General features: G+C 40.5%; 1 protein-coding gene across 3 annotated transcripts in view; it reads right to left on the bottom strand.

Moving 5' to 3' along the window:
• LOC117512714 (protein phosphatase 1 regulatory subunit 12B) overlaps nt 1-23669 on the bottom strand; it is a 49411-nt gene that overhangs the window by 8387 nt on the left and 17355 nt on the right. Inside the window, exons 2-8 of one of the 3 annotated variants that reach the window (XM_034172896.1) lie at nt 19124-19140; nt 18902-19031; nt 15598-15702; nt 14061-14063; nt 13437-13491; nt 13180-13194; nt 12776-12807 (exon numbers count right to left, since the gene is read on the bottom strand). In XM_034172896.1, the coding sequence (XP_034028787.1) occupies nt 12776-12807; nt 13180-13194; nt 13437-13491; nt 14061-14063; nt 15598-15702; nt 18902-19031; nt 19124-19140 (357 nt within the window). Of the gene's footprint in view, nt 1-5463; nt 5596-12775; nt 12825-13179; nt 13195-13436; nt 13492-14060; nt 14064-15597; nt 15703-18901; nt 19032-19123; nt 19141-23669 lie in introns of those variants that run through there. The other 2 variants (XM_034172895.1, XM_034172893.1) reach the window with 2 other exon arrangements.

Below are 23669 nucleotides of genomic sequence, written 5' to 3'. Positions count from 1 at the left end.
GTCAGCCTGGCTACAGTGCTGAAAAGAAACCTGGGGTTGTTCTTATTTTCTTCAATTAGTGATGAGTAGAAAGATGTCCTAGCTTTACGGAGGGCTTTTTTATAGAGCAACAGACTCTTTTTCCAGGCTAAGTGAAGATCTTCTAAATTAGTGAGACGCCATTTCCTCTCCAACTTACGGGTTATCTGCTTTAAGCTACGAGTTTGTGAGTTATGCCACGGAGTCAGGCACTTCTGATTTAAAGCTCTCTTTTTTAGAGGAGCTACAGCATCCAAAGTTGTCTTCAATGAGGATGTAAAACTATTGACGAGATACTCTATCTCACTTACAGAGTTTAGGTAGCTACTCTGCACTGTGTTGGTATATGGCATTAGAGAACATAAAGAAGGAATCATATCCTTAAACCTAGTTACAGCGCTTTCTGAAAGACTTCTAGTGTAATGAAACTTATTCCCCACTGCTGGGTAGTCCATCAGAGTAAATGTAAATGTTATTAAGAAATGATCAGACAGAAGGGAGTTTTCAGGGAATACTGTTAAGTCTTCTATTTCCATACCATAAGTCAGAACAAGATCTAAGATATGATTAAAGTGGTGGGTGGACTCATTTACTTTTTGAGCAAAGCCAATAGAGTCTAATAATAGATTAAATGCAGTGTTGAGGCTGTCATTCTCAGCATCTGTGTGGATGTTAAAATCGCCCACTATAATTATCTTATCTGAGCTAAGCACTAAGTCAGACAAAAGGTCTGAAAATTCACAGAGAAACTCACAGTAACGACCAGGTGGACGATAGATAATAACAAATAAAACTGGTTTTTGGGACTTCCAATTTGGATGGACAAGACTAAGAGTCAAGCTTTCAAATGAATTAAAGCTCTGTCTGGGTTTTTGATTAATTAATAAGCTGGAATGGAAGATTGCTGCTAATCCTCCGCCTCGGCCCGTGCTACGAGCATTCTGACAGTTAGTGTGACTCGGGGGTGTTGACTCATTTAAACTAACATATTCATCCTGCTGTAACCAGGTTTCTGTAAGGCAGAATAAATCAATATGTTGATCAATTATTATATCATTTACCAACAGGGACTTAGAAGAGAGAGACCTAATGTTTAATAGACCACATTTAACTGTTTTAGTCTGTGGTGCTGCTATAGACGTAGACTGCTGGGGGGTTCCCATGATGCATTGTTTCTTTCTCTTTTTGCTCTGTATGCACCACTCTGCATTTAATCATTAGTGATCGATCTCTGCTCCCCTCCACAGCATGTCTTTTTCCTGGTTCTCTCCCTCAGCCCCAACCAGTCCCAGCAGAAGACTGCCCCTCCCTGAGCCTGGTTCTGCTGGAGGTTTCTTCCTGTTAAAAGGGAGTTTTTCCTTCCCACTGTAGCCAAGTGCTTGCTCACAGGGGGTCGTTTTGACCGTTGGGGTTTTACATAATTATTGTATGGCCTGCCTTACAATATAAAGCGCCTTGGGGCAACTGTTTGTTGTGATTTGGCGCTATATAAAAAAAATTGATTGATTGATTGGTGCAGTTGAAGGTGCTATATTATTTTTTCTTTTTGAATTTTTATGCTTAAATAGATTTTTGCTGGTTATTGGTAGTCTGGGAGCAGGCACCGCTCTACGGGGGATGGGGTAATGAGGGGATGGAAGGGGAGAGAAGCTGCAGAGAGGTGTGTAAGACTACAACTCTGCTTCCTGGTCCCAACCCTGGATAGTCACAGTTTGGAGGATTTAAGAAAATTGGGCCAGATTTCTAGAAATGAGAGCTGCTCCATCCAAAGTGGGATGGATGCCGTTCTCTCCTAACAAGACCAGGTTTTCCCCAGAAGCTTTGCCAATTATCTACGAAGCCCACCTCATTTTTTGGACCACCACTCAGACGGCTGTCTGAGTGGTGTCCATAGCAGTTCGTTAACTTTTAGACCGATAACGTAGTAAACCAAGCTGAACAGTGAAAAACAATTTTGAGACCTACCTGTTGAAGGTTTCCTAACAATGTGTAGTTCCACCCTCTGCAAACAGAAAAGAGCTGCATCCAGGAGAAATCTCTCTATCCTCTGCAGGCAAAGAAAACCGGTCACAAAAAAAAAAAAAAAAAAAAAAAAAAAATTTCCTTTAACACCATACTGGGTATAATCGCAATATCACCAAGTCATCCAGAGGCATACATTTTTAAACTTATGGTTCAAACTTTAATTTTCTACTCATTTTGGACAAGTTATTTAAAATTACTGTCATGTCTGAAGCTTTATAAAGTGAAAATATCAAATATATGTTTTTCGGTTTAAAGTAATGTGCTAATTTTTAAGGTTTTGTGAGCAGATGCTGTGCCAGGCAGCAATGCATTATGGGTAGCATAGGGTAATCTCAGACGTTCACGACAAGACAAATGCATTTCAGACAATATTCAGGCTCCATGGATAACAGCATTAAACTCTAGTGCATAAAACTCTCGTGAATATATTCTCTGGGTTTATAGATGTTAGTGTATTTGTGTTTGTTAAATTCCACGCATCTTAAAAGTTAAATGTAGCAGACACGGATTATCTGGAATTTTGTTTGGCAAGTTTTCAAGGCCGCTACTGTCATCTACTGGCCAGTAATGTTCATGGCAGTATTCGCCCCAAGAAGTACTAAGCGTCTGGGTACCAGTAGATGGCAGTGTTCTATTTATTTTAACCCTGTTATATCAGATGGTGGTCAAATCAAATTTTTGGCTTTTTTTTCCTACAAATTAAGTTTAAACAACAACACAAAACATTACAAGACAGCTCTGTGGTTGGATGCATGAAGCTCTTTAGCAGCAGGAGATGGTCGCGAGATGTTAAAGCTTGTTACGTCACTACACGATGCAGGACGCGCGATTAACCTGAAACGCGGTCCAAAAAATTCTCGCACGAATGAAAAATCATCTGAAAAATGGCCAAACATGCACAGTGTAAAGCCAACATTTATGTGTCAAGATAAGGCTTTTCAGAACTGACCAATTGTTAACCTTGTCCTTTGTTTTATCTGTTTTAATTATTTATTATTGCATTTTAACCTGTGAAGTGCTTTTGACTTATGTCTGTGAAAGGCACTATATAAATAAATTTACTTATTTACTTAATAATATTGAGTGCACATTTTACAACATCATAAAAGCTTTAAAACATGCACACATCATCAAACGTGTGCACGGCATTAATAAAACATGCGCACATTCTCTCCACATGCAATACATTTTGTGATGACACTTCCAGGGCTCCGTAAAATGCCTGTTTTTACAAATAAAATGGAATATTTTACAAAAGCACATTTATCTTTAAACCAACACACGACACACCGTCACATTAATGTGTTGGTTTACATGATGAATGACTGAACCCAATCAGTGTTTAGCGGAGGCACCTTTACCCAGAATGCTTTGCGGTCTGTGTTTGTTACAAAACCTCAGAATTAGTGCCTTATTCAACATTAAAAGATATATGTTAGATTTTAACTTTGTACAAATGACAGAACTGACATTAATGGAGTTATTCTATCAGTATTTTCATAAAACCATAAGTTAGTATGACTTTATTTTTCAAGACCCCCGCCTGACCTGTAATTGATAGAGAGCTGCTCTTATGACTGCTCTTTGGGTGTCTCTGTGTTGGGGGTGCTGCAATAAACAAGTGCTTCCAGCAGGAGCAGAATGTTGAAAGAAAATGATTATGATTAGTAGTAGAAAGTTGATTTTGTGGGTACTGTCAGGATTTGTCTGTGCTGTGTTCTACAGGGAGCAGCATAGTTGAACATTCTGGCTCATTCTTTGGGTCTTTTGTTGCTTTTGATGCTTTCAAAAGCGATTGTGTTAAAAATTAATTTCAGCTTCTTAGTAATTGCAAATGTACCAGAAACAACACCAGAATTTATCGGTTATCGATTACCTGTAACTTCCGATACATTTTGGGTGGTTTATCGGTTTATCTTTATCAAGATAACTTTTCAGTTATCTTATCATCTGTTATCGAAGTTAATTTTTTTGGTTATCTGTGCCCACCACTGGCCACATGCAGCTGCCTCCAGGAAAAAAGGCTGCACCCAGCATCTTTATTCACAGCGCACCACTTTTACTAATGTCAGCCCGCTTTGTTTTTAAAGTTGAAATTCCATGCATTTTTTGAGGGTAAATGCTGTGACATCATTGCAGCGTTGTTTCAGGCAAATGGGAGGAGGGGTTTATTTTTGCTGAATTGTCACTCAGACAAAAAAAATTCATCTGTGATAGCAGATTGGACAGATGTTTGGTTCTTGCTGAGGGTGAGTACATTTACCACCATACACTATAAACTAGTCTTTAGCTCTTTATTGTTATAGAACATGCTGTCTTTTTCCCCGCTGAAAATGCTGAAACAGATGGGATGAAAACATTAGTGGGTGCTCTCTTAGCACTTTTTCATTAGAAAAAAATGAAAAATTTTAAAAATGCTTTTTGGACACGGGGCCTAAACAGCTCCCTTAGGTTTTCTGTGACACCTATCTTTTCGTAGGAAAACAAACCTGTCTTACTCTTCATTGTGCAGAATTTACATATGAGTCAGTTGATTTTTGTGAAGTTGATGAGGTTTACATTTTATTATATTTTTGACACATTTACAGAGATTTGTTTGTTGGAAAATGTCTATAACAGGGGGTCACCAACCCTGCACCTACAGATCACCTTCCCGGTATGTTTTCTATGTGAACCTGCTGCAAACCACAGTTGATTCATTTTTGGTTTTTGATTGGGTGGGCACACCTTCGTTAATTAGCAGTGGGTGGAACTAAGAGTTAGAAAACCTGCAGGACAGGTGATTTCCAGGAGCAGAGCTGTCCACCCCGGTTGATAATATGACACTTTTTGTTTTTGTGTATGTGGCAATTGATTATGTGGTTTTTACTGTTAGACTAAACTCCTCAACCAACGCTTGGAAAAACTGGATAATTAGTAAAATGCCCAAATACTCAGTTTTAAATTAAAATCTTCTTGCCTGAAAATGTATAACATCGACTATCAAGTAGACATATTCAATAAATTGAGTGAAAATGAGCTCTCGTCCTGCACAGAACAAACAGATGTGGATGAAAACATGAACTCCTCTGTGGAGAAAATAGCTGCTTGAATATTTGTAGTCCATGGTATATTGATATTACCAAAGGATGAAAGGAAACCCCAGTGCAGTGTTAAAGCCATGCACCATGAACGCAGCTAAAAATACACTCCAAAGGGGGCGTATCAGAAAAGATTTGCAGCGAGGGGTCGGCAGGGGTTACCATAGGAGTCTGGAAATTAATGGTGCAGAGGTGAGAGGGAGGAGCAGGACCTGCCTGAGAGGAACACAGCAGAGGATGGAGGGAGCTGTGGAGGCACCAGAAGGACAGAGGAGTGCAGATGTTTATTCAGCTTAATGGAAGGGGACAGAAAGGAAAGGATAGAAGATGTTAGAGGCTCAGAGGTCCTCTGTCTCAGGAAGGGAGGTTGTCTCAGAGAGGCGGGCGAGACGCGCAGCATGGCTCTATTCTCAGCCAGGAGATGCTCATCACCCTCCGCAAGGCCTGGATCTGAGCCAGAGCAGGGACAAGCCTGCACAGAGGGGCAGAGAAACACAAGGAGGTAAGAAAAAGAGAAGCATGCAGGGAGCACGCGCCCGCATATCAACACACAGATAGAAAACTAACAGGCAAGCACTACCTGGGAGGACAGAACAACAATGTGCATAAAAGTGTAGAACGCTTTGGGCTTGGACATTTTGGATAATCCAGATCAGGACATTTCGGCCAAAGAACAACATCTTTCAAACCCTTAATGAGCTGTAACCTAACTTTATTCCTAATCCGAACCCTAACCCAAACTCGACCACTTATATATACCCCATACCCTTGCCCTAAACCCTTTGTTTTGACAGAAATATTGAAAAATGAAGATAAAGATATTTGGGTTCTAGTACATTTGAATGTAACTATATTATTACACAAGCATTATCTGCATGTAATAGCACGAGGCCAAAACGTCCAAGGGCTAGAATGCCCTTTCTGAAATGTCCACCCACCTATGCATACATACTGAATATATGTTCACTGCTAAATCTACTCAGTGGTATCTGAATGAGAATCAAAAGTAAGGGAGTAGAAATTCAGACACCCATAACCCTCAGATGTCCTGTTTCAGAGTTTTGCACAAGCGCATATTTGGAAATTATTCATTTCCCTCTATTCTTGGCCCGTGTCTTTGAGGTAAACCTCAGTGTGGCTCCACATAGACGTCTGTGGTTTCACGCCATTCCTGTGGGTGAACACACACATACAACACACACAGAGCACTTGGAGTGTTCCAGGCTCTCCATGCTGTTAATGGACACATGAATGTTCAATCATGAGGTATAAAGAGAACATCCAGCTGCTCCTTATGACACAAAAACACATTATGAAAGCCATTTGAAGAGTTTTAGACCGAAGAGCTCAGATGTGTAATTTCTGGGTACTGCTTTGAATCATTGGTGAAAGATGCCTTTTGGAAACAAGGAAGGAAGAAAGAGTTTGAGGCTATAATGTGTTATTGCTATTAACCTCTGTTTATATTCAATTCTTTGATGTTAAATTTGTCTACAGTCTACAATCCTGAAGCAAGTTGGCCAATTATTATTCAAGTTTAGAAGCCGTGAGGAATAATTAAGCTTGTCTAAATGTAAGACAAGGTAAAGCAGTGACATAGTTCAGTTCTAGTTCTTGAATCAGAAAAGAAAGATATAGTGCTGTTAATGCAGAACACCTTAAACCAGGACTATTAGATACTATCTCGAGTTACGTAACTACTGGGTCTAGCCCATGATGTGTAGAAGTGTAGAAGACATAATGTCAACAAGTATGCACTCTAAAAAAAGAACTGCTGTCTCAACAAGAAAAATTGATGTAACAAGTTGCATAGATTTTTTTTAAAAAGTTATTTCGATAGAAACATAGATTAGACTTTATTGATCCCTTGGGAAGACTCCCTCAGAGAAATTGAGGTTCCAGCAGCATTGATTTGCAAATCCTCTTCAACCTATATTCAACTGAATACACCACAAAGACAGATATTAATGTTCAAACTGATAAACTTTATTGTTTTTGTGCAAATATTTGCTTATTTTGAAATGGATGCCTGCAACACATTTCAAAAAAGCTGGGACAGTGGTATGTTTACCACTGTGTTACATCACCTTTCCTTCTAACAACACTCAATAAGTGTTTGGGAACTGAGGACACTAATTGTTGAAGCTTTCTGGTGGAATTCTTTCCCATTTTTGCTTAATGTACGACTTCAATTGTTCAACAGTCCGGGGTCTCCGTTGTCGTATTTTGCGCTTCATAATGCGCCACACATTTTCAATGGGCGACAGGTCTGGACTGCCAGTCTAGTACCCGCACTCTAGTACTACGAAGCCATGCTGTTGTAACACATGCAGAATGTGGCTTGGCATTGTCTTGCTGAAATAAGCAGGGACGTCCCTGAAAAAGACATTGCTTGCATAGCAGCATGTGTTGCTCCAAAACCTGGATGTACCTTTCAGCATTGATGGTGCCATCACAGATGTGTAAGTTGCCCATGTCATGGCCACTAACACACCCCCATACTATCACAGAAGCTGGCTTTTGAACTTTGTGCTGGTAACAATCTTTTTCCTCTTTTGTCCAGACGACACGGCGTCCATGATTTCCAAAAACAATTTGAAATGTGGACTCAACAGACCACAGCACACTTTTCCACTTTGCGTCTGTCCATTTCAAATGACTTCAGGCCCAGAAAAGGCGGCAGCGTTTCTGAATATTATTTATGTTTGGCTTTTCCTTTGCATGATAGAGTTTTAACTTGCACTTGTAGATGTAGTGATGAACTGTGTTAACTGACAATAGTTTTCTGAAGTGTTCCTGAGCCCACGTGGTAAGATCTTTTACAAAATGATGTCAGTTTTTAATGCAGTGCTGCCTGAAGGATCGAAGGTCACGGGCAGTCAATGTTGGTTTTCGGCCTTGCCACTTACGTATAAAAAGTTCTCCATATTCTCTGAATCTTCTGATTATTTTATGGACTGCAGATGATGGAATCCCTAAATCCTTGCAATGAACATTGAGAAACATTGTTCTTAAACTGCTGGACTATTTTTTCACACAGTTGTTCACAAAATGGTGATCCTCACCCCATCTTTGCTTGTGAACGGCTGAGCCTTTGGATGCTCCTTTTATACCCAATCATGACACTCACAATTAGTGTCCTCACTTCCCAAATGCTTATTGAGTGTCGTTAGAAGGAAAGGTGATGTAACACTATGGTAAACATACCACTGTGCCAGCTTTTTTGAAATGTGTTGCAGGCATCCATTTCAAAATGAGCAAATATTTGCACAAAAACAATAAAGTTTATCAGTTTGAACATTAAATATCTTGTCTTTGTGGTGTATTCAATTGAATATAGGTTGAAGAGGATTTGCAAATCATTGTATTCTGTTTTTATTTACATTTCACACAATGTCCCAACTTCATTGGAATTGGGGTTGTACAAATGCACACTATATAAATATCAGACATACTGATCAATACTGGTTTACTGGCTACTACTGGTCCTCTCACTTGGTTCAACTAAGTTATTTCAACTTTCAACTGAGTTAATGCCCCAAGACTTATCTTGTTAAGTAGAGATAACTTGAGTTATTTAGTTAACTTGAGTTAGTATGGGTACCTCAAACTGCAATATTTCCCATGCTGCCTTGCTACACAAGGTGCCAAACAGAGTGTGTCCAATGGTTTACTTTTTCTTTGAAATTTCTGACCCAAAATGCCAGGTTTATCCATCTTTATGACAGAGTGAGAAATATTTCGGACACATAACATAAAATAAGTGTAATCGCATGTCATTTCTCAAGTGCTAACTGGTGTTAGCTTTAATGATTCACTAAAATGTTACCTAAGCACTAGCTAGGCATTAGCTTGCTAGCATGATCATGAATTACTATCCATGGGTAAATCTCATGACCTCAACCAAGTAATGAATACATTGGTTGTCAAACTAACATTTGTTACATTTACAATATTTTATTGGTTTGTCAAAATGAGAAAGTGGGGAGATGAACATTTTACACCCTGTCTAGGTAAACTTGAAACCTTGCACATGGACACGTGCACTTCCTCCTTCATGGTGCAAAGTTACTATGTTTACCATGGAATTCCCTCAAATAAATGCTTCACTAGCAATAGAAATAGCTGTGATTTGGCAATAAACCACAGAAACAGTAGTACTTCTTAATAACTAGATTTGCAAGGGCGCAATTTAGAACTAGAAATTGGGGGGACAAAGTGCGAGGCCTGCAGGGCCGAAGCCCATAGGCCGGGGGGCTGGGGCCAACGGTTTCTAGATAAGCTCAGATGCATTCTGAGCACCCAGAACAGTAATTTTAATGTTTTGAGAAGACCGTGAAGTGGACACCATTTGACTTATACAATTTGAAAGTGTGGATATAAGTACTTTATTCTGAGAATAGTCAACATGATTTTATTAACATCCTGGTGTAAACAAGGTATCACCACATGTAGAACTCAAAAAGAATGAGAGGTTAAGTTTTCATTAAAAAACTGCAATATGGTAAAATGTATTCATAATATGAAAGAACAGCTCTTAATAATTATTAACTATCGCATACTGTATTTTTTTTTCTCAAGATTTCTCAAGATCATAAGTTTAGGATAAATGACTTATCATGAAATTAATTCTCAAAGTAGCACTAATGACAACACTCATACTGAACATAATTTTTGCTTGCATAGACTGATCAAGCAATAATGCAGATGGGCTTTCTGAGGTCCCAGATAGCTTTTCTGATTTCTAACTTTTCTAACTTTCAGAATTTAGTAAATTAGCATATGGTCCATTGACACTTATGTGTAGACACTACTCCCTAAAGGCAACTATTTTGGTTTCAAATCTGGGCAAATGCAGTCCCAGAAAATTCCGAATGTGACAAACAAGAACAGGTGTTGTAAACAAGTCAATGCTGCTAAAAATACAAACTTGCAGAAACAAAGATACTATTCTGACATGGTTTTGCAGATAAGACTGACATAGCATGTTTCAAGTACACACATACGAGGTCTATTAGACAATAAACCGACCCTTTTATTTTTTTTAACTATATGGATTTGAATGACGTGCGATTCCACCAATCATGCTTGAACCCCTCATGCGCATGCATGAGTTTTTTCACGCGTGTCGGTGACATCATTTCCCTGTGGGCAAGGCCTTGAGTGAGATGTGGTCCCGCCCTCTCGGCTGAATTCCTTTGTTTCACACACGCTGCTCGAGACCGGCGTGTTTGTTTATCAAACTTTTTTTCTGGACCTGTGAGGAATATCCAAGTGGATACTATTCGAGAAATTAAGCTGGTTTTCGGTGAAAAGTTTAACGGCTGATGAGAGATTATGGGGTGTTTCTGTCAGTGTAAGGACTTCCCACAGAACGGGACGTCCTGCAGCGCTTCCAGGCACCGTCGTTGGCCTGTTTTGACCTGAAAACATCCTAATTTAAGGCTTAATTCAACCAGGACGTCGTGAGAGAACAGAGAAGATTCAGAAGAGGCTGGCATGGGGACTTTATGCGGACATTCCACTGTTAAGGGGACATTTTTTAATGAAAGACGTGCGCGCAAATTCGTCGAGTCGTTTCCGTGACGACTCGGCAAATCTGTGTGCGCCGCGACAGGAAAAACACCTCCGTGTTGAAAACCATTTGTAAATTCAGGCGGATGGCTTTCAACAAAGTGAGTAACTGAGAAATGTTTAACGCTTGGGCATGTTCCAGCTTGCCCATTAAGGTTTCCAACGGAGGTGTTTTTCCTGTCGCGACCCCCCAGCGGTCAGGTCCGGCCCGACATGCGACTCTGTCCGGCACGTTCTTTCATTACAGAATGTCCGTTAACAATGGAATGTCCGAATAAACTCCTCATGCCGACTTCTTCTGAAAGTTCTCTGTTCTCTGACGACTTCCTGGGTCAACAGAGCCTGAAATGTGGAAGTTTTCAACTTGAAACGGTGAGACGCTGCGGCCTCAAAGCGCAGATCGCCGTCAGGCACCATGGGCCGTCCTTACGGCGACACTACCAGACCAAAATCTCTCATCAGCCGTTTGAATTTATCGAATGGTGTCCACTCAGTTGTGCCTTAGAGTTTTGAAAAAAATTTTGATCAAACAAAGCAGCAGTCTCTGAGCCATTCCTAAACAATGAAAAAAATGACGAGAGGGTGGGCCACTCCTCACTCAAAGACTGCCCACAGGCGAATGACGTAACCGACAGGCGTGAAAAAAACTCTCGCAGGCCCACGAGGGTTCAAGCATGTCTGATGTAATCACACGTAATTCAAATCCCATATGGTTTTTGAAAAAAATAATAAGGTCGGATACTTTTCTAATAGACCTCGTATATGGCAGAAGGTGTGGGTGGGGGGACATACCATACCATATTCTGTCCCCCCTGGTTGAAAAGGTGGGGGGGGGAGCATGTCCCCCCATCCCCCACCAAATTGCGCCCATGTAGATTTGTGAAGTGAAGTAAATTTTGCGAAAATCACAGACTACACCTTTAAATTTGTGCATCTCTCAGTGTAGAAGAGATTGGGATAATTCTTCTTAATTTAAGAGAAACAAGGCTATATTTCCACATAGTGTCCATATGGAAAAAAAACCCCTTCAGAAGGAAATCAATGCACTGTAATTCTACTTATTTTCTGAAATGTCCACTGCTGCTGCCATTACTTTGCTTCCTGTAGATGGAGCTAAAATCCCCCTATGTAGACACTGCAGCCTGCTGAATGTAAATGGAAAGTGAGTTTGTTCCATAAGGTGCTGTGCATCCAAAACAAAAACAAACAAACAAACAAAAAAAAAAAAACCCAGCTTGTCCCATTAATGTCCCATTTACAGCACAGGGTGTGACACCCTGTGCTGTAAATGGCCACGTGTGCTGTATGTGGACATGTGCAATCACATGCGTGTACATGCCCCAGTATCGGACAGAACAGATGCATGTGAAGTGACAGGCAGGTGTCAATCACTCTTCTGTGTCATAGTGGCCACTCACCATCCCCCTCCCCCCTCCCCTCAGACAGCCTGCAATCAGGGCTGGTACCCACAGCGAAACCGCAGGGGGGCATCCTGCTGAAGGAAACAGGGGTCATCAGGGGTCAGACATCCATTGCCGTATGTGTCCCTAATTATAACGCCTTCATCTTTGTTATTACAGTACAGAAACTTTCATAAATATTTAACTATGTGGTCACTCTGCTTGGCGTGAAATGTCTCTGCAGTTCAGCCTGTTTGTTCTGAAGCAGAATGCACAAGACGGTGCTTGAATGTCATGCAAAAGCAGGTCTTTTGCAGTTGAACTCAGTTGGTATTCGCCTGGAAGTAGGTCACAATGTTCACCCCAACAGTGGAATAAGTGGAGCAGGGGAGCTCCTCCTCAGCTGGCAGAAAGCGGAGCAGCAGAAGGCTGCAGGGGAACGAGCATGAAGCATTAACCTTCCCTCTCCCCCTGGTATCCACAGCCCTGCGGGCGTGCTCCATGTGCCTTTACTACTGCAATAATAAAAAAGCATCAGGCGTGCTTGATTTGGCATGAGTGACACTGGCTTGGCTGCAGAATGTCAGACTGCGTTTTAATGTTAGAAACAAAAATCAGAGACACGAACGAACGGCAGCTTTAAAGTAGATGCACATTGTGTTAGTGCGTTTGACAGACCTTTAGTTCCTCCTCCATGTCTGACACTCTTTCTCAAGAGCTTGTTTTCCTGCAAGTGAAGATGAAACATGAAGCCGTAAAGAAAAGACAGTAAACAAACAAAAACTAATGGATAATCATGCATATGTGCAAGGGTGAAGGAGCATGAAAAACCATATTCTAATCCAATTACATTTGTTCCTCAAATCTGATCGGTTAATCGTGTGAGATTTCAGACCACAGGTGTCAACAGTGGTGCTGACAGAAACTAGTGGAGCAACGACGATGCCGAAATGCGTGGATTTAATAGATTTAACTGGATTGATTGGTGGATTTAACTCAGTGCAGGTGATGAGATGGAGAAATTTGTGGGTCTGCTCACAGAATTTCCAGCTTGGCATGAAGACACTGTTGGTATGGTAAACTTTCAAGAGCAGACCACACCCTTTCACAACGATTCGCCGACCAAAATACTTACAGAACAATAAACCGTGCAAATGATGGAATTGGATTAGAATGGGCATAACCCTGTTGTGTCTGATGATTTGCGGACGTTCATGATGGATTATGATCGCAAATATCCGGTAAAACTCAATTTGCAACCCTAAATTCCAGCATGAACGTTCGCAAATCATCAGACACAACAGGGTTATTCCCTAAATGAAGATCATTCCAAAATATGTTACCTTTTTCTCAGATTCAAGTACTGTTGATCTCTCTGATATCCTGTTGTGTTTCTAGAAGTCAAATTGTGTTATTTTAAACATCTGGCAAATATACTGAAAGAATAACATTTATGTATTAGTATAAGTATTCTCAGCAAATATATGAATGCAGCTCCTTTTGTTTTTGCTCCCATTTTCCATGAGTGGAAGGAAACACTCTAAATCTTCTGTGCAACACAAATGTTTATTTTCATTGAATTTTGTTCAAAAAAATTGTTAAAATCAGTGTTAGCGAACTCTTCACCTTTTCCGAGATATCCACTCACTTGGTTGGTGTGGTTTATCGGGATGCTGGTTAATAAGAAGTCCTATAGATGTCATATATGCCCTGAGGCTCATTGGTACCAGAGCTTAACACCGGATTCAATAGCTTGAGACAGATGAAAGTCTACGACTCCCCCTGGATGGGAGACCACTCCAATACAGGCAACTTTCCCAACCAAGGCCTGTACCCATGTACCGCTGGGTCGACTGGGATAATGTTGATGAAGTGTCTTTTCCAAGGACATAAACAGCAGGATGACCAGGACCTCAAACACAGGTCTACATATGGCAGTCCAACTCCTTATCTCCAGAGTTACCTGCTCTATATACTGATTAAACATCAGTAACATCATTAAACTTCAGCTTTCAGGCTCCTCTCCTGTGGAACCAGCTCCCATTCAGATCAGGGAGACAGACACCCTCTCTACTTTTAAGATTAGGCTTAAAACTTTCCTTTTTGCTAAAGCTTATAGTTAGGGCTGGATCAGGTGACCCTGAACCATCCCTTAGTTATGCTGCTATAGACGTAGACTGCTGGGGGGTTCCCATGATGCACTGTTTCTTTCTCTTTTTGCTCTGTATGCACCACTCTGCATTTAATCATTAGTGATCGATCTCTGCTCCCCTCCACAGCATGTCTTTTTCCTGGTTCTCCTCCCTCAGCCCCAACCAGTCCCAGCAGAAGACTGCCCCTCCCTGAGCCTGGTTCTGCTGGAGGTTCTTCCTGTTAAAAGGGAGTTTTTCCTTCCCACTGTAGCCAAGTGCTTGCTCACAGGGGGTCGTTTTGACCGTTGGGGTTTTACATCATTATTGTATGGCCTTGCCTTACAATATAAAGCGCCTTGGGGCAACTGTTTGTTGTGATTTGGCGCTATATAAAAAAAAAATTGATTGATTGATTGATTGATTGATTAAACATCATAATTATTACACAGATGTTCTTTGGAGTGGTCACAATAAAAGACTGCTCTAAAATGTGCAGTCAGTCCTCTTTGTTAGATGTTGAAGCTGGATGCGATGGTCATGGGCTGGTGTGCCATATGTAGATGCTGGTTCAGCAGCATGATTATTGTACATATGTGCCTTAGACAGGTCACAATTAAAGCCCATTCTAAAGGATGTGACACACCAGAGAGCCTGAGGTCAACTCGCTGAGTCTCCAACCAACCATGGGTTTGCGACCATCCAGCCCTTGTTGTCTGAATCTTTGCATTTGAACACACTGGAGACTACAGATGATCTTCTAGCATGTACCCTTTGTGCAGATGCAAACTCGCCATACCAGTAGATGGCGCTAGCCTGTGTAGATCGCTCAGAAAGAGTAACCAGAAGCTGCTCATCACTGGCAGCCTTGGCGGCCCTTGACAGCTTTTGCAAATCTGTCAAACTCTTGATATGGTGCATGCCATCTTGACTAAGTTGTGTGCTTTGTTTTGTCACTTCTATTTGTCTTCTCGTGCACTGATTCTGATGTTGAACAGTCCATCAGAGTATCGTCTCTCACTCATTAAATGTGTTGAATTAACAAAAAAGCCACAAATGGCTGACGGCAAAGAGGGAAGATGTGTGGCAATTTGGGCCACACCGAGTTGACGTGGGGCATCTTCTTCCAGTGAGGCCACGTGGCCGAGCATCAGCTCGGCGTGTTTTTTTACTTAAAATGTGCAGCTGATCTAAACAAACAAACAAAACTTACATATAGTCTGTTTTTGTGAGACTGATTGGAAACATTGGAGATGGCAGTGAAATGAACATTCAGTTCACAGTTAACAGCTCTGGTGGACATGTGTTGAGTATAACTTTATATTTACATGTGCTGTGACCTTCAGCTCTACATTGATGCAGAAGGTTCACCTGAGCGACTTTTTCCAGCTGAGATCTGATGTTGACCAGTTCTTGTTTGCTGTCCTGCAGCCTGGACTTGAGCTTCTCGTTCTCATGCAAAGCTTCCTCATACATCTGAAAAGAGCAGAGAGGAGGAAGGTTTACTGCAAGAATAACATAGTTGAAAGTACAGAGTTGAAAGTAATTCTTTAATCAATAAAACAACAAAGTGATAACATCACACAAATGTTGTTTATGTGGCCACAAACATTTAACATTTAAAGATAAATTAAGTTAGGATTTCATGTTAAACATTCACAGATTTCCACAGTTTTACAGATGACTGTGTTTATTTGTTATGTATGGTTTGAAGACACAACAACTGAATAATTAAATGCACTGGAGAGATTAATTCAAACTATGGCTGGGCCATATGGACCAAATATCATGACCCTGTAATTTTAGGCTAAATGGTGATACACAATATATATCAATATTTTATTCAAAAAGAGATAAATATTTTGTTTGAACTCAATAACACATGTATGATGTCATAAGCACTTTCATTTAAAAACTAATAAAAATGAGAAGCCTTCCAGGTTTTTCTTTCCTGCTCAACAAAGCACAGCTGTGCAAATATCAAATGCAGCTGTTTAATTAGTTATTAAGATCCTATTGTCTCACGTGCAATATGTACATGTTCAATAAAACCCCTCTATCAATCAATCAATCAATCAATCAATCAATCATAAACAATATTTACATTTTAACGGTATCTGCGAGAGGGCGTATGTGTATGTGTACATGAGCTTTTGACAAGAGTGGAAGTTAGCTTTGAGTTAGCGGACATTAGCATGTACACTGATGTCCGCAAAATGTCTTGTAAATCACTCCAGAGGTGTTATGAGGTTACAAAAACAGCGCTTTCAGTTTTTAGATGTGTTTATTAGTGGTTTTATCACTAGTTTGTACATAATATATGAGAAGGGTGTTATATTTAGCCAAAAATGAAGCAAAGTTAGCAGCTAGTGACAGCAGAAAATGACATCACCACGCTAATGTCCATGCAAGCATACCACAAAAATAGGAACAGAATGTGACTTTTAACCTCTTAAAATACATCAAGTTCTGTGTCCCAAAAATGTTACCTGTGAATTTGAAGACTCTGACAGTAATAGGACTAGACTTAAGTTGAGCACAGACAGACAGATGGACAGACAGGCACAAAGTCTTCACAATACCTGATGGCCAAATTTGATGACATCAGGAAAAAATGCAAACAACAAGAGTGAGCCAGTTCTTTTTAGTAACTTTTTAAAGCCAGTGTTGCAATAGGGAACATCTCTTTAGAGATGTGGAAGGCCACCACTTTTATTTTGATGAGAGAAAGAGAAATAGAGAGAGAGAGAGAGAGAGAGAGAGAGGGGAGGATTTTTAAGTGATAATGAATGCATCAGAAAAACAGCACTACCAAACAAAGCTTGCAACAAGCTTTATTTTGGGGCAGACTCGACCAGCTGCGATGACGTGGACACTGCAGATACACACCGATTCCACTCTCTTCATAAAACAGTTTGTGGTGCTGCTGTAGATGATGGAATAGATTGGAAGTGGTTCCATCTTTTGATACAGTTTGCTTGTGGCAGCTTTTGCAGATAACTTTGCTTTGCTCCTCATCTGAAATCTTAAATCTGAATCTTCAAATTACAGAAGCACTGTTATTGTTTTTTCTTAAAAACTAGCTCTTCCACCTTACCAACTACCGTTATTTCTGCCCTGTGTTGCTGAAAAGTTGTGTGAGAAAGAGGCCTGTGGGCACATCCAGCCCAGTCTGACTTTTTTTTTTGGTGTGTGCCGTTCATGAAATGAGTCAAATTTTTGTGACGGGGTTTTTTTTTTTTTTTTAACTCACTATTACTAACCCTACTCATACCCCCAACCCTAACCTTAACCATAACCTAATACTACTCCTTCCCTCCACCCTAACCATAACCACCACCCCCCGCTTCACTTTTAATTTCGTGCAGCCATCACGGAATGAATGAAAATGAATTTGTGCTGCTGTGATGAAAATGAGGCCTTTTTCGTCACAATATCACAAAGCTATAGATTAATGTATACTTTCCGTGAGACCAGGTTGGCACATCAAGCAGTAAGCTTCAATAGTCTCAGATGAAGTTCACCCAGAAAAAGAAAAGCCACAGTTCTTTGACTGGCTCCAAAAATGAGCAGGTTCTCATTCAAATCCATGTTAAAATGTCCAACTTTATAGCATAAATAAACATTTTTGTAAAAAAAAAAAAAAAAAAAAAGTTTTTGTCGTTTGCACAGGGGGTGAATGTTTTTCCTAACTTGTTTACTATTAGAGGTTTGGTTGTTTGAGTGACAGCTGCTGACCTTCAAAGCGTCGGTAGCTCAGACGCAGCTCCATGCTTCTGCTAGCTGTTATGGCAGGCTGTGTCTGTTGTTTGGAGGATTTTATGCCAAATACCCAGAACAATCTGGCTTGTTGTGTTTGAAATGTTCTATCGGATCATTGAAGACATTTTTTTGCAAATTCTCAACTGATTTAATGTTGGATTTTAAAAGTGTTAGCACTTTTAACAGCTATCAGCAGCTTGATCCAGTATTGAAAAACTAAGCGGCTCATAACTTTTAATGTCCGCATCAAAGCAAACTGTTATGAAAACCACTGTGCACTCACCAAAAATGTGATGTAATAAACACCCAAACCCGAGGTTAGCCCGTTAGCTTAGTTAGTTAGGCAGAATAAGCGCCGCCAGTGCTCCCAACATGGTGATGCCCACATATGGGCTTCGTATCAGCTCTTCCTCCATTAAAAAACCCGTGGGTTACACAGGGTTTGTCCACTATGTATTCACTTACAGTGCAGATGCAGAGGGGGTGACTGGCTGAAAGGGAGGTGAGGGAGAACTACCTGCCTACTTTCTATGGACTCAGAGTGTAGAGGAGAAAAAAAAAGCTTTAATTAAAAAAAGTATTCTGGTATTGTCCCATCTACACATTTCCTTCTAAAATATATTAGTATGACTCATAATATCGACATTAAGGGTACAACTGCTCCTTTTCTATTTAAACATAAGTAGTGGACCCAGGTGCCTTCACTCAGCAGATCTCACCCTAGCAATACCTGGACACAAACAATCAAAGACAAGCAAACCATGGAGCCGGGATAGTAGATAATAAGTTGCTAGAAAGGCACCTTGGAAGATTCTGTAAGAGACAATATTGATCTCCATGAACCTGCGTGGTCATTTGAAGTTAGACCTCTGCACCAGATGAATCATGCGCTTGTTAAACAAGAGGTCTTGACCTTTTTGTAGTCTTTGGACATGCCGTCTGGCTCCTGTCTGTTGAGAGCAGCCAGCCTCATCTCTCTTCGTGTGTAGGAGCTGGTGCGGCCCAGTGGTTTCTCTGTGGCACTGTCGCTGCCAGAATCCAACCTGGAGACAACACGTCTTATATTCAGGACACAATGAGTGTGTGTTATTTAAGGAAATATAGCAGAGGGGACAACACAGTGTTGAAATCTTACCTTGACAGTCTGTCGTGCTGTAAAACAAAAGAATAAACAGCATTAATGCTGAATCAATTGTTATTTTCTGGTTATCTGTTGATGTACTTCTTTGTTGAGAACAAACAGAAGCTTGCCAGTGAGTTGCTTTCTTATTCTGAGCCAACAGACACAAATAAAACTCATCACATGGTGTTCAAAGGCCTGGAGTCCCAGAGGAAAGATGTGCATGAAGACGTAAGACATAATTCACTCTTACAGTGTACTCACAGAGTTCACACAGGTCAATCCTCACTGGTGAGCTCAGATAATCTTTTAGTCACCAGTTGCCACGCAGCACGGTGATGATATCAAGACATCAGAAGCTAAAATATGGCCTGTGTGGTGTGTCAACAACTGACCTCAGACTGATGATAGTAGACTGTCTCAGCAGGTTTCGGTCTGGTTTACCATCATTAACTCTGCCGACATTCATTGGAAAGCTTATTGTTTTCACCTGCACGTGTGTGCGTGAATTAACAAAATATCTCCAAAAACCTGTACCTTAGTTAAGTCCCACATAGGGATAGGCCCATTAACCTCTCAGGTTCAGGGGTTGAAGGTCAAGGTCACAGCACATGGTCAACATTTTTGCCAAGTGTAAATTACTTGAGTGGGGGTGGGTGGAGGTGGGGGACTTTGTAATGCTTCTATCTCTTGTATCAGAAAATGATGGACCCATGGTTACTATTAGACATGAATACAAAGTCATATGTAATTTTCAAAATATACCATTGTATTTGATCTTGCATAAACTCAAGGTCACTCAAGATTTGTTTGTTTGTGGTGTCTAAATGGTGCTAGACAGGCCCATGGCTGCTACTATCCAGATAGATAGATAGATAGATAAATACTTTATTCATCCCCTGTAAGGGGAAATTCATCTGCCCGAGAGCAAACATACATACACAATTCATCCATACAATAAAATCCCAATAAATAAGACAAATATAAAAACACATGGAAGTAAAACTACATTAACAAGAAGCGTTAAACAATCTTTTATACCTCTCAGTCCTGCATCTCATGGAGAGGAATCTGTCACTGCGGTTGCTTTTCTGAGCGACCACAGTGTCGTGTAGAGGATGAGATTTGCTGTTAATAACAGAATTCATAATACACCTCAACCTACACTCCAGCAGTTCACCCACAGAGGCCGCCTCCCTCCCATCACTGACACACACTTCCTGACAAATTTGTCCAGTCTGTTACTGTCCCTAACAGACAAGCTGTTCCCCCAACACACAACAGCAAATAACAGAGCGCTGACCACAACAGATTCATAAAAAAGGAAAAGCATATCGCTACAAACATCAACTGATTTCAGTCTTCTGAGGAAGAACAATCTACTTTGTCCCCTTTTATACGCTGCATTTACCTGCACCGACCAGTCCAATCTATTGTCAATGTGGACGCCGAGGTACTTGTATGTGGAGACCACCTCAGTGCCCACATTGTCTATACCAGGGGTGGCCAAGTTCGGTCCTCGAGAGCCACATTCCTGACAATTCCTGTCTCCCTGCTCCAACACACCTGAATCCAATGAAAGACTCATTAATGAGCCATTGTCTATACTGACAATGTGAGCATTTCCTATCCAGTGATATCCACATATGACTATCCAGTGATAGTCATATGTGGCCTTTCAAAATATATTACTGCAATTGACCTTGGGTGCCTTTGAATGCCACATTCAAGGTCACTTAAGGCCAATAAAATGTCACTTATTACCATGCATGCTATCATTGGTTACTATTACTCAATGATAGGAAGTTGTATGCAGTATTTTAATATTCTTACTGCATTTGACCTTGAGTGCCCTTGAAGGTAAAAAAAAAAAACCTCAAGGTTGGTTACTACTACCCAGTAATAGGAAATCTTATGCGGCCTTTCAAAATATACCACTATGACTGACCTTGAGTACCCTTGAATGTCACAATCAAGTTTGCTCAAGCTTGAACCATTTGTACTCATAAAGCAATGCCACACAGTAAATTTTGCAGAGTAAAATTTACTCTGCTGGGATAACATTTGGTCCCATTCCAAATAGAGTTAAACATACTCCTTCACAGTGCTAAATCAACTCTATCACAGTGTCAAATCAGCTCTTATTGGAGTAGAAACACTTGATTTGACAAGATGGTAGAACTGATTTCACTCTATAATAGAGTGTATTTTACTCTCATTAGACTGCGACTAAATGTTATCCCGGCAAAGTATATTTTACTCAGCAAATTTACTGTGTAGATAGGTGCATGGTTACTACAACCCCTGGCAAAAATTATGGAATCACCGGCCTCGGAGGATGTTCATTCAGTTGTTTAATGTTGTAGAAAAAAAGCAGATCACAGACATGACACAAAACTAAAGTCATTTCAAATGGCAACTTTCTGGCTTTAAGAAACACTATAAGAAATCAAGAAAAAAAGATTGTGGCAGTCAGTAACGGTTACTTTTTTAGACCAAGCAGAGGAAAAAAATATGGACTCACTCAATTCTGAGGAATAAATTATGGAATCACCCTGTAAATTTTCATCCCCAAAACTAACACCTGCATCAAATCACATCTGCTTGTTAGTCTGCATCTAAAAAGGAGTGATCACACCTTGGAGAGCTGTTGCACCAAGTGGACTGACATGAATCATGGCTCCAACACGAGAGATGTCAGTTGAAACAAAGGAGAGGATTATCAAACTCTTAAAAGAGGGTAAATCATCACGCAATGTTGCAAAAGATGTTGGTTGTTCACAGTCAGCTGTGTCTAAACTCTGGACCAAATACAAACAACATGGGAAGGTTGTTAAAGGCAAACATACTGGTAGACCAAGGAAGACATCAAAGTGTCAAGACAGAAAACTTAAAGCAATATGTCTCAAAAATCGAAAATGCACAACAAAACAAATGAGGAACGAATGGGAGGAAACTGGAGTCAACGTCTGTGACCGAACTGTAAGAAACCGCCTAAAGGAAATGGGATTTACATACAGAAAAGCTAAACGAAAGCCATCATTAACACCTAAACAGAAAAAAACAAGGTTACAATGGGCTAAAGAAAAGCAATCGTGGACTGTGGATGACTGGATGAAAGTCATATTCAGTGATGAATCTCGAATCTGCATTGGGCAAGGTGATGATGCTGGAACTTTTGTTTGGTGCCGTTCCAATGAGATTTATAAAGATGACTGCCTGAAGACAACATGTAAATTTCCACAGTCATTGATGATATGGGGCTGCATGTCAGGTAAAGGCACTGGGGAGATGGCTGTCATTACATCATCAATAAATGCACACGTTTACGTTGATATTTTGGACACTTTTCTGATGTTTAAGGATGATGAAATCATTTTTCAAGAAGATAATGCATCTTGCCATAGAGCAAAAACTGTGAAAACATTCCTTGCAAAAAGACACATAGGGTCAATTTCATGACATAGGGTTAATGTCAACGAGCAGATGTGATTTGATGCAGGTGTTAGTTTTGGGGATGGAAATTTACAGGGTGATTCCATAATTTATTCCTCAGAATTGAGTGAGTCCATATTTTTTTCCTCTGCTTGGTCTAAAAAAGTAACCGTTACTGACTGCCACAATCTTTTTTTCTTGATTTCTTATAGTGTTTCTTAAAGCCAAAAAGTTGCCATTTGAAATGGCTTTAGTTTTGTGTCATGTCTGTGATCTGCTTTTTTTCTACAAAATTAAACAACAGAATGAACATCCTCCGAGGCCGGTGATTCCATAATTTTTGCCAGGGGTTGTATTAGAAATGGATAGGAAGTCAAATGTGGGGGTGATAATATGCGACTTGTGATTTGCCCTTGAGTGACCTGTAAGGTCACAATCAAGGCTGCTCATTCTTTGATTATTAACAGCAGCTACATGGTGCCAAAGAAGCCAATGGTTACAACTGGACTTGAATAGGAAGTAAAATGTGGGGTTAGAATATGTAACTTCTAATGTGACCCTGAGTGACTTAAACCAAGGACAGACCCAGGTTGCTGTAATGAAGCTTGGAGGCTCTGCAGGCTTTAGAGTGTCCCTGTCTTTTTTAACACAGTTACTTTCATTTTGGTCTGCTGTGAGCATGTTTCCATCTCACCAAGTACTGCAGGTATTGTGTCCAGGGGAAATTACTGAGCTCACTAAAGGCCTCGGCAGGTGTAGTTTTGTGTCTGTTTATACAAGCAAACAGAACATTATCCAGATTTCTACCCAGGGAACCAGACCTGTCATCTGCCTGCAGCCTTGGACCAATGAGTGCAGCCAGCTGATAAATATGGTTTATGAGAGAATGATAGCTCAATGTGTTGACTGTCAGTTTGTTTTCTGTCACAATCATTTAGAAAAAATCTGCCAACAGAGACATGCTGACAGAAACAGAGGGGCGGATCACGGTGGGATGTTGGTGATCCCATAACTTGAGGCAAATTATGGTCTCAGATCATCTTGTACTATTTTGTGCAAATGGAGTATAATTAAAGATTTGAAGGCCTGTGCAGGCCTTAAGTCATAGACTCTCACCTGCTCAGAT

Source organism: Thalassophryne amazonica, chromosome 6, assembly GCF_902500255.1.
Source record: "Thalassophryne amazonica chromosome 6, fThaAma1.1, whole genome shotgun sequence".
Taxonomy (NCBI): domain Eukaryota; kingdom Metazoa; phylum Chordata; class Actinopteri; order Batrachoidiformes; family Batrachoididae; genus Thalassophryne; species Thalassophryne amazonica.
The sequence above is the reverse complement of the archived record's forward strand: the minus strand, read 5'-3'. Positions and strand labels throughout refer to the sequence as shown.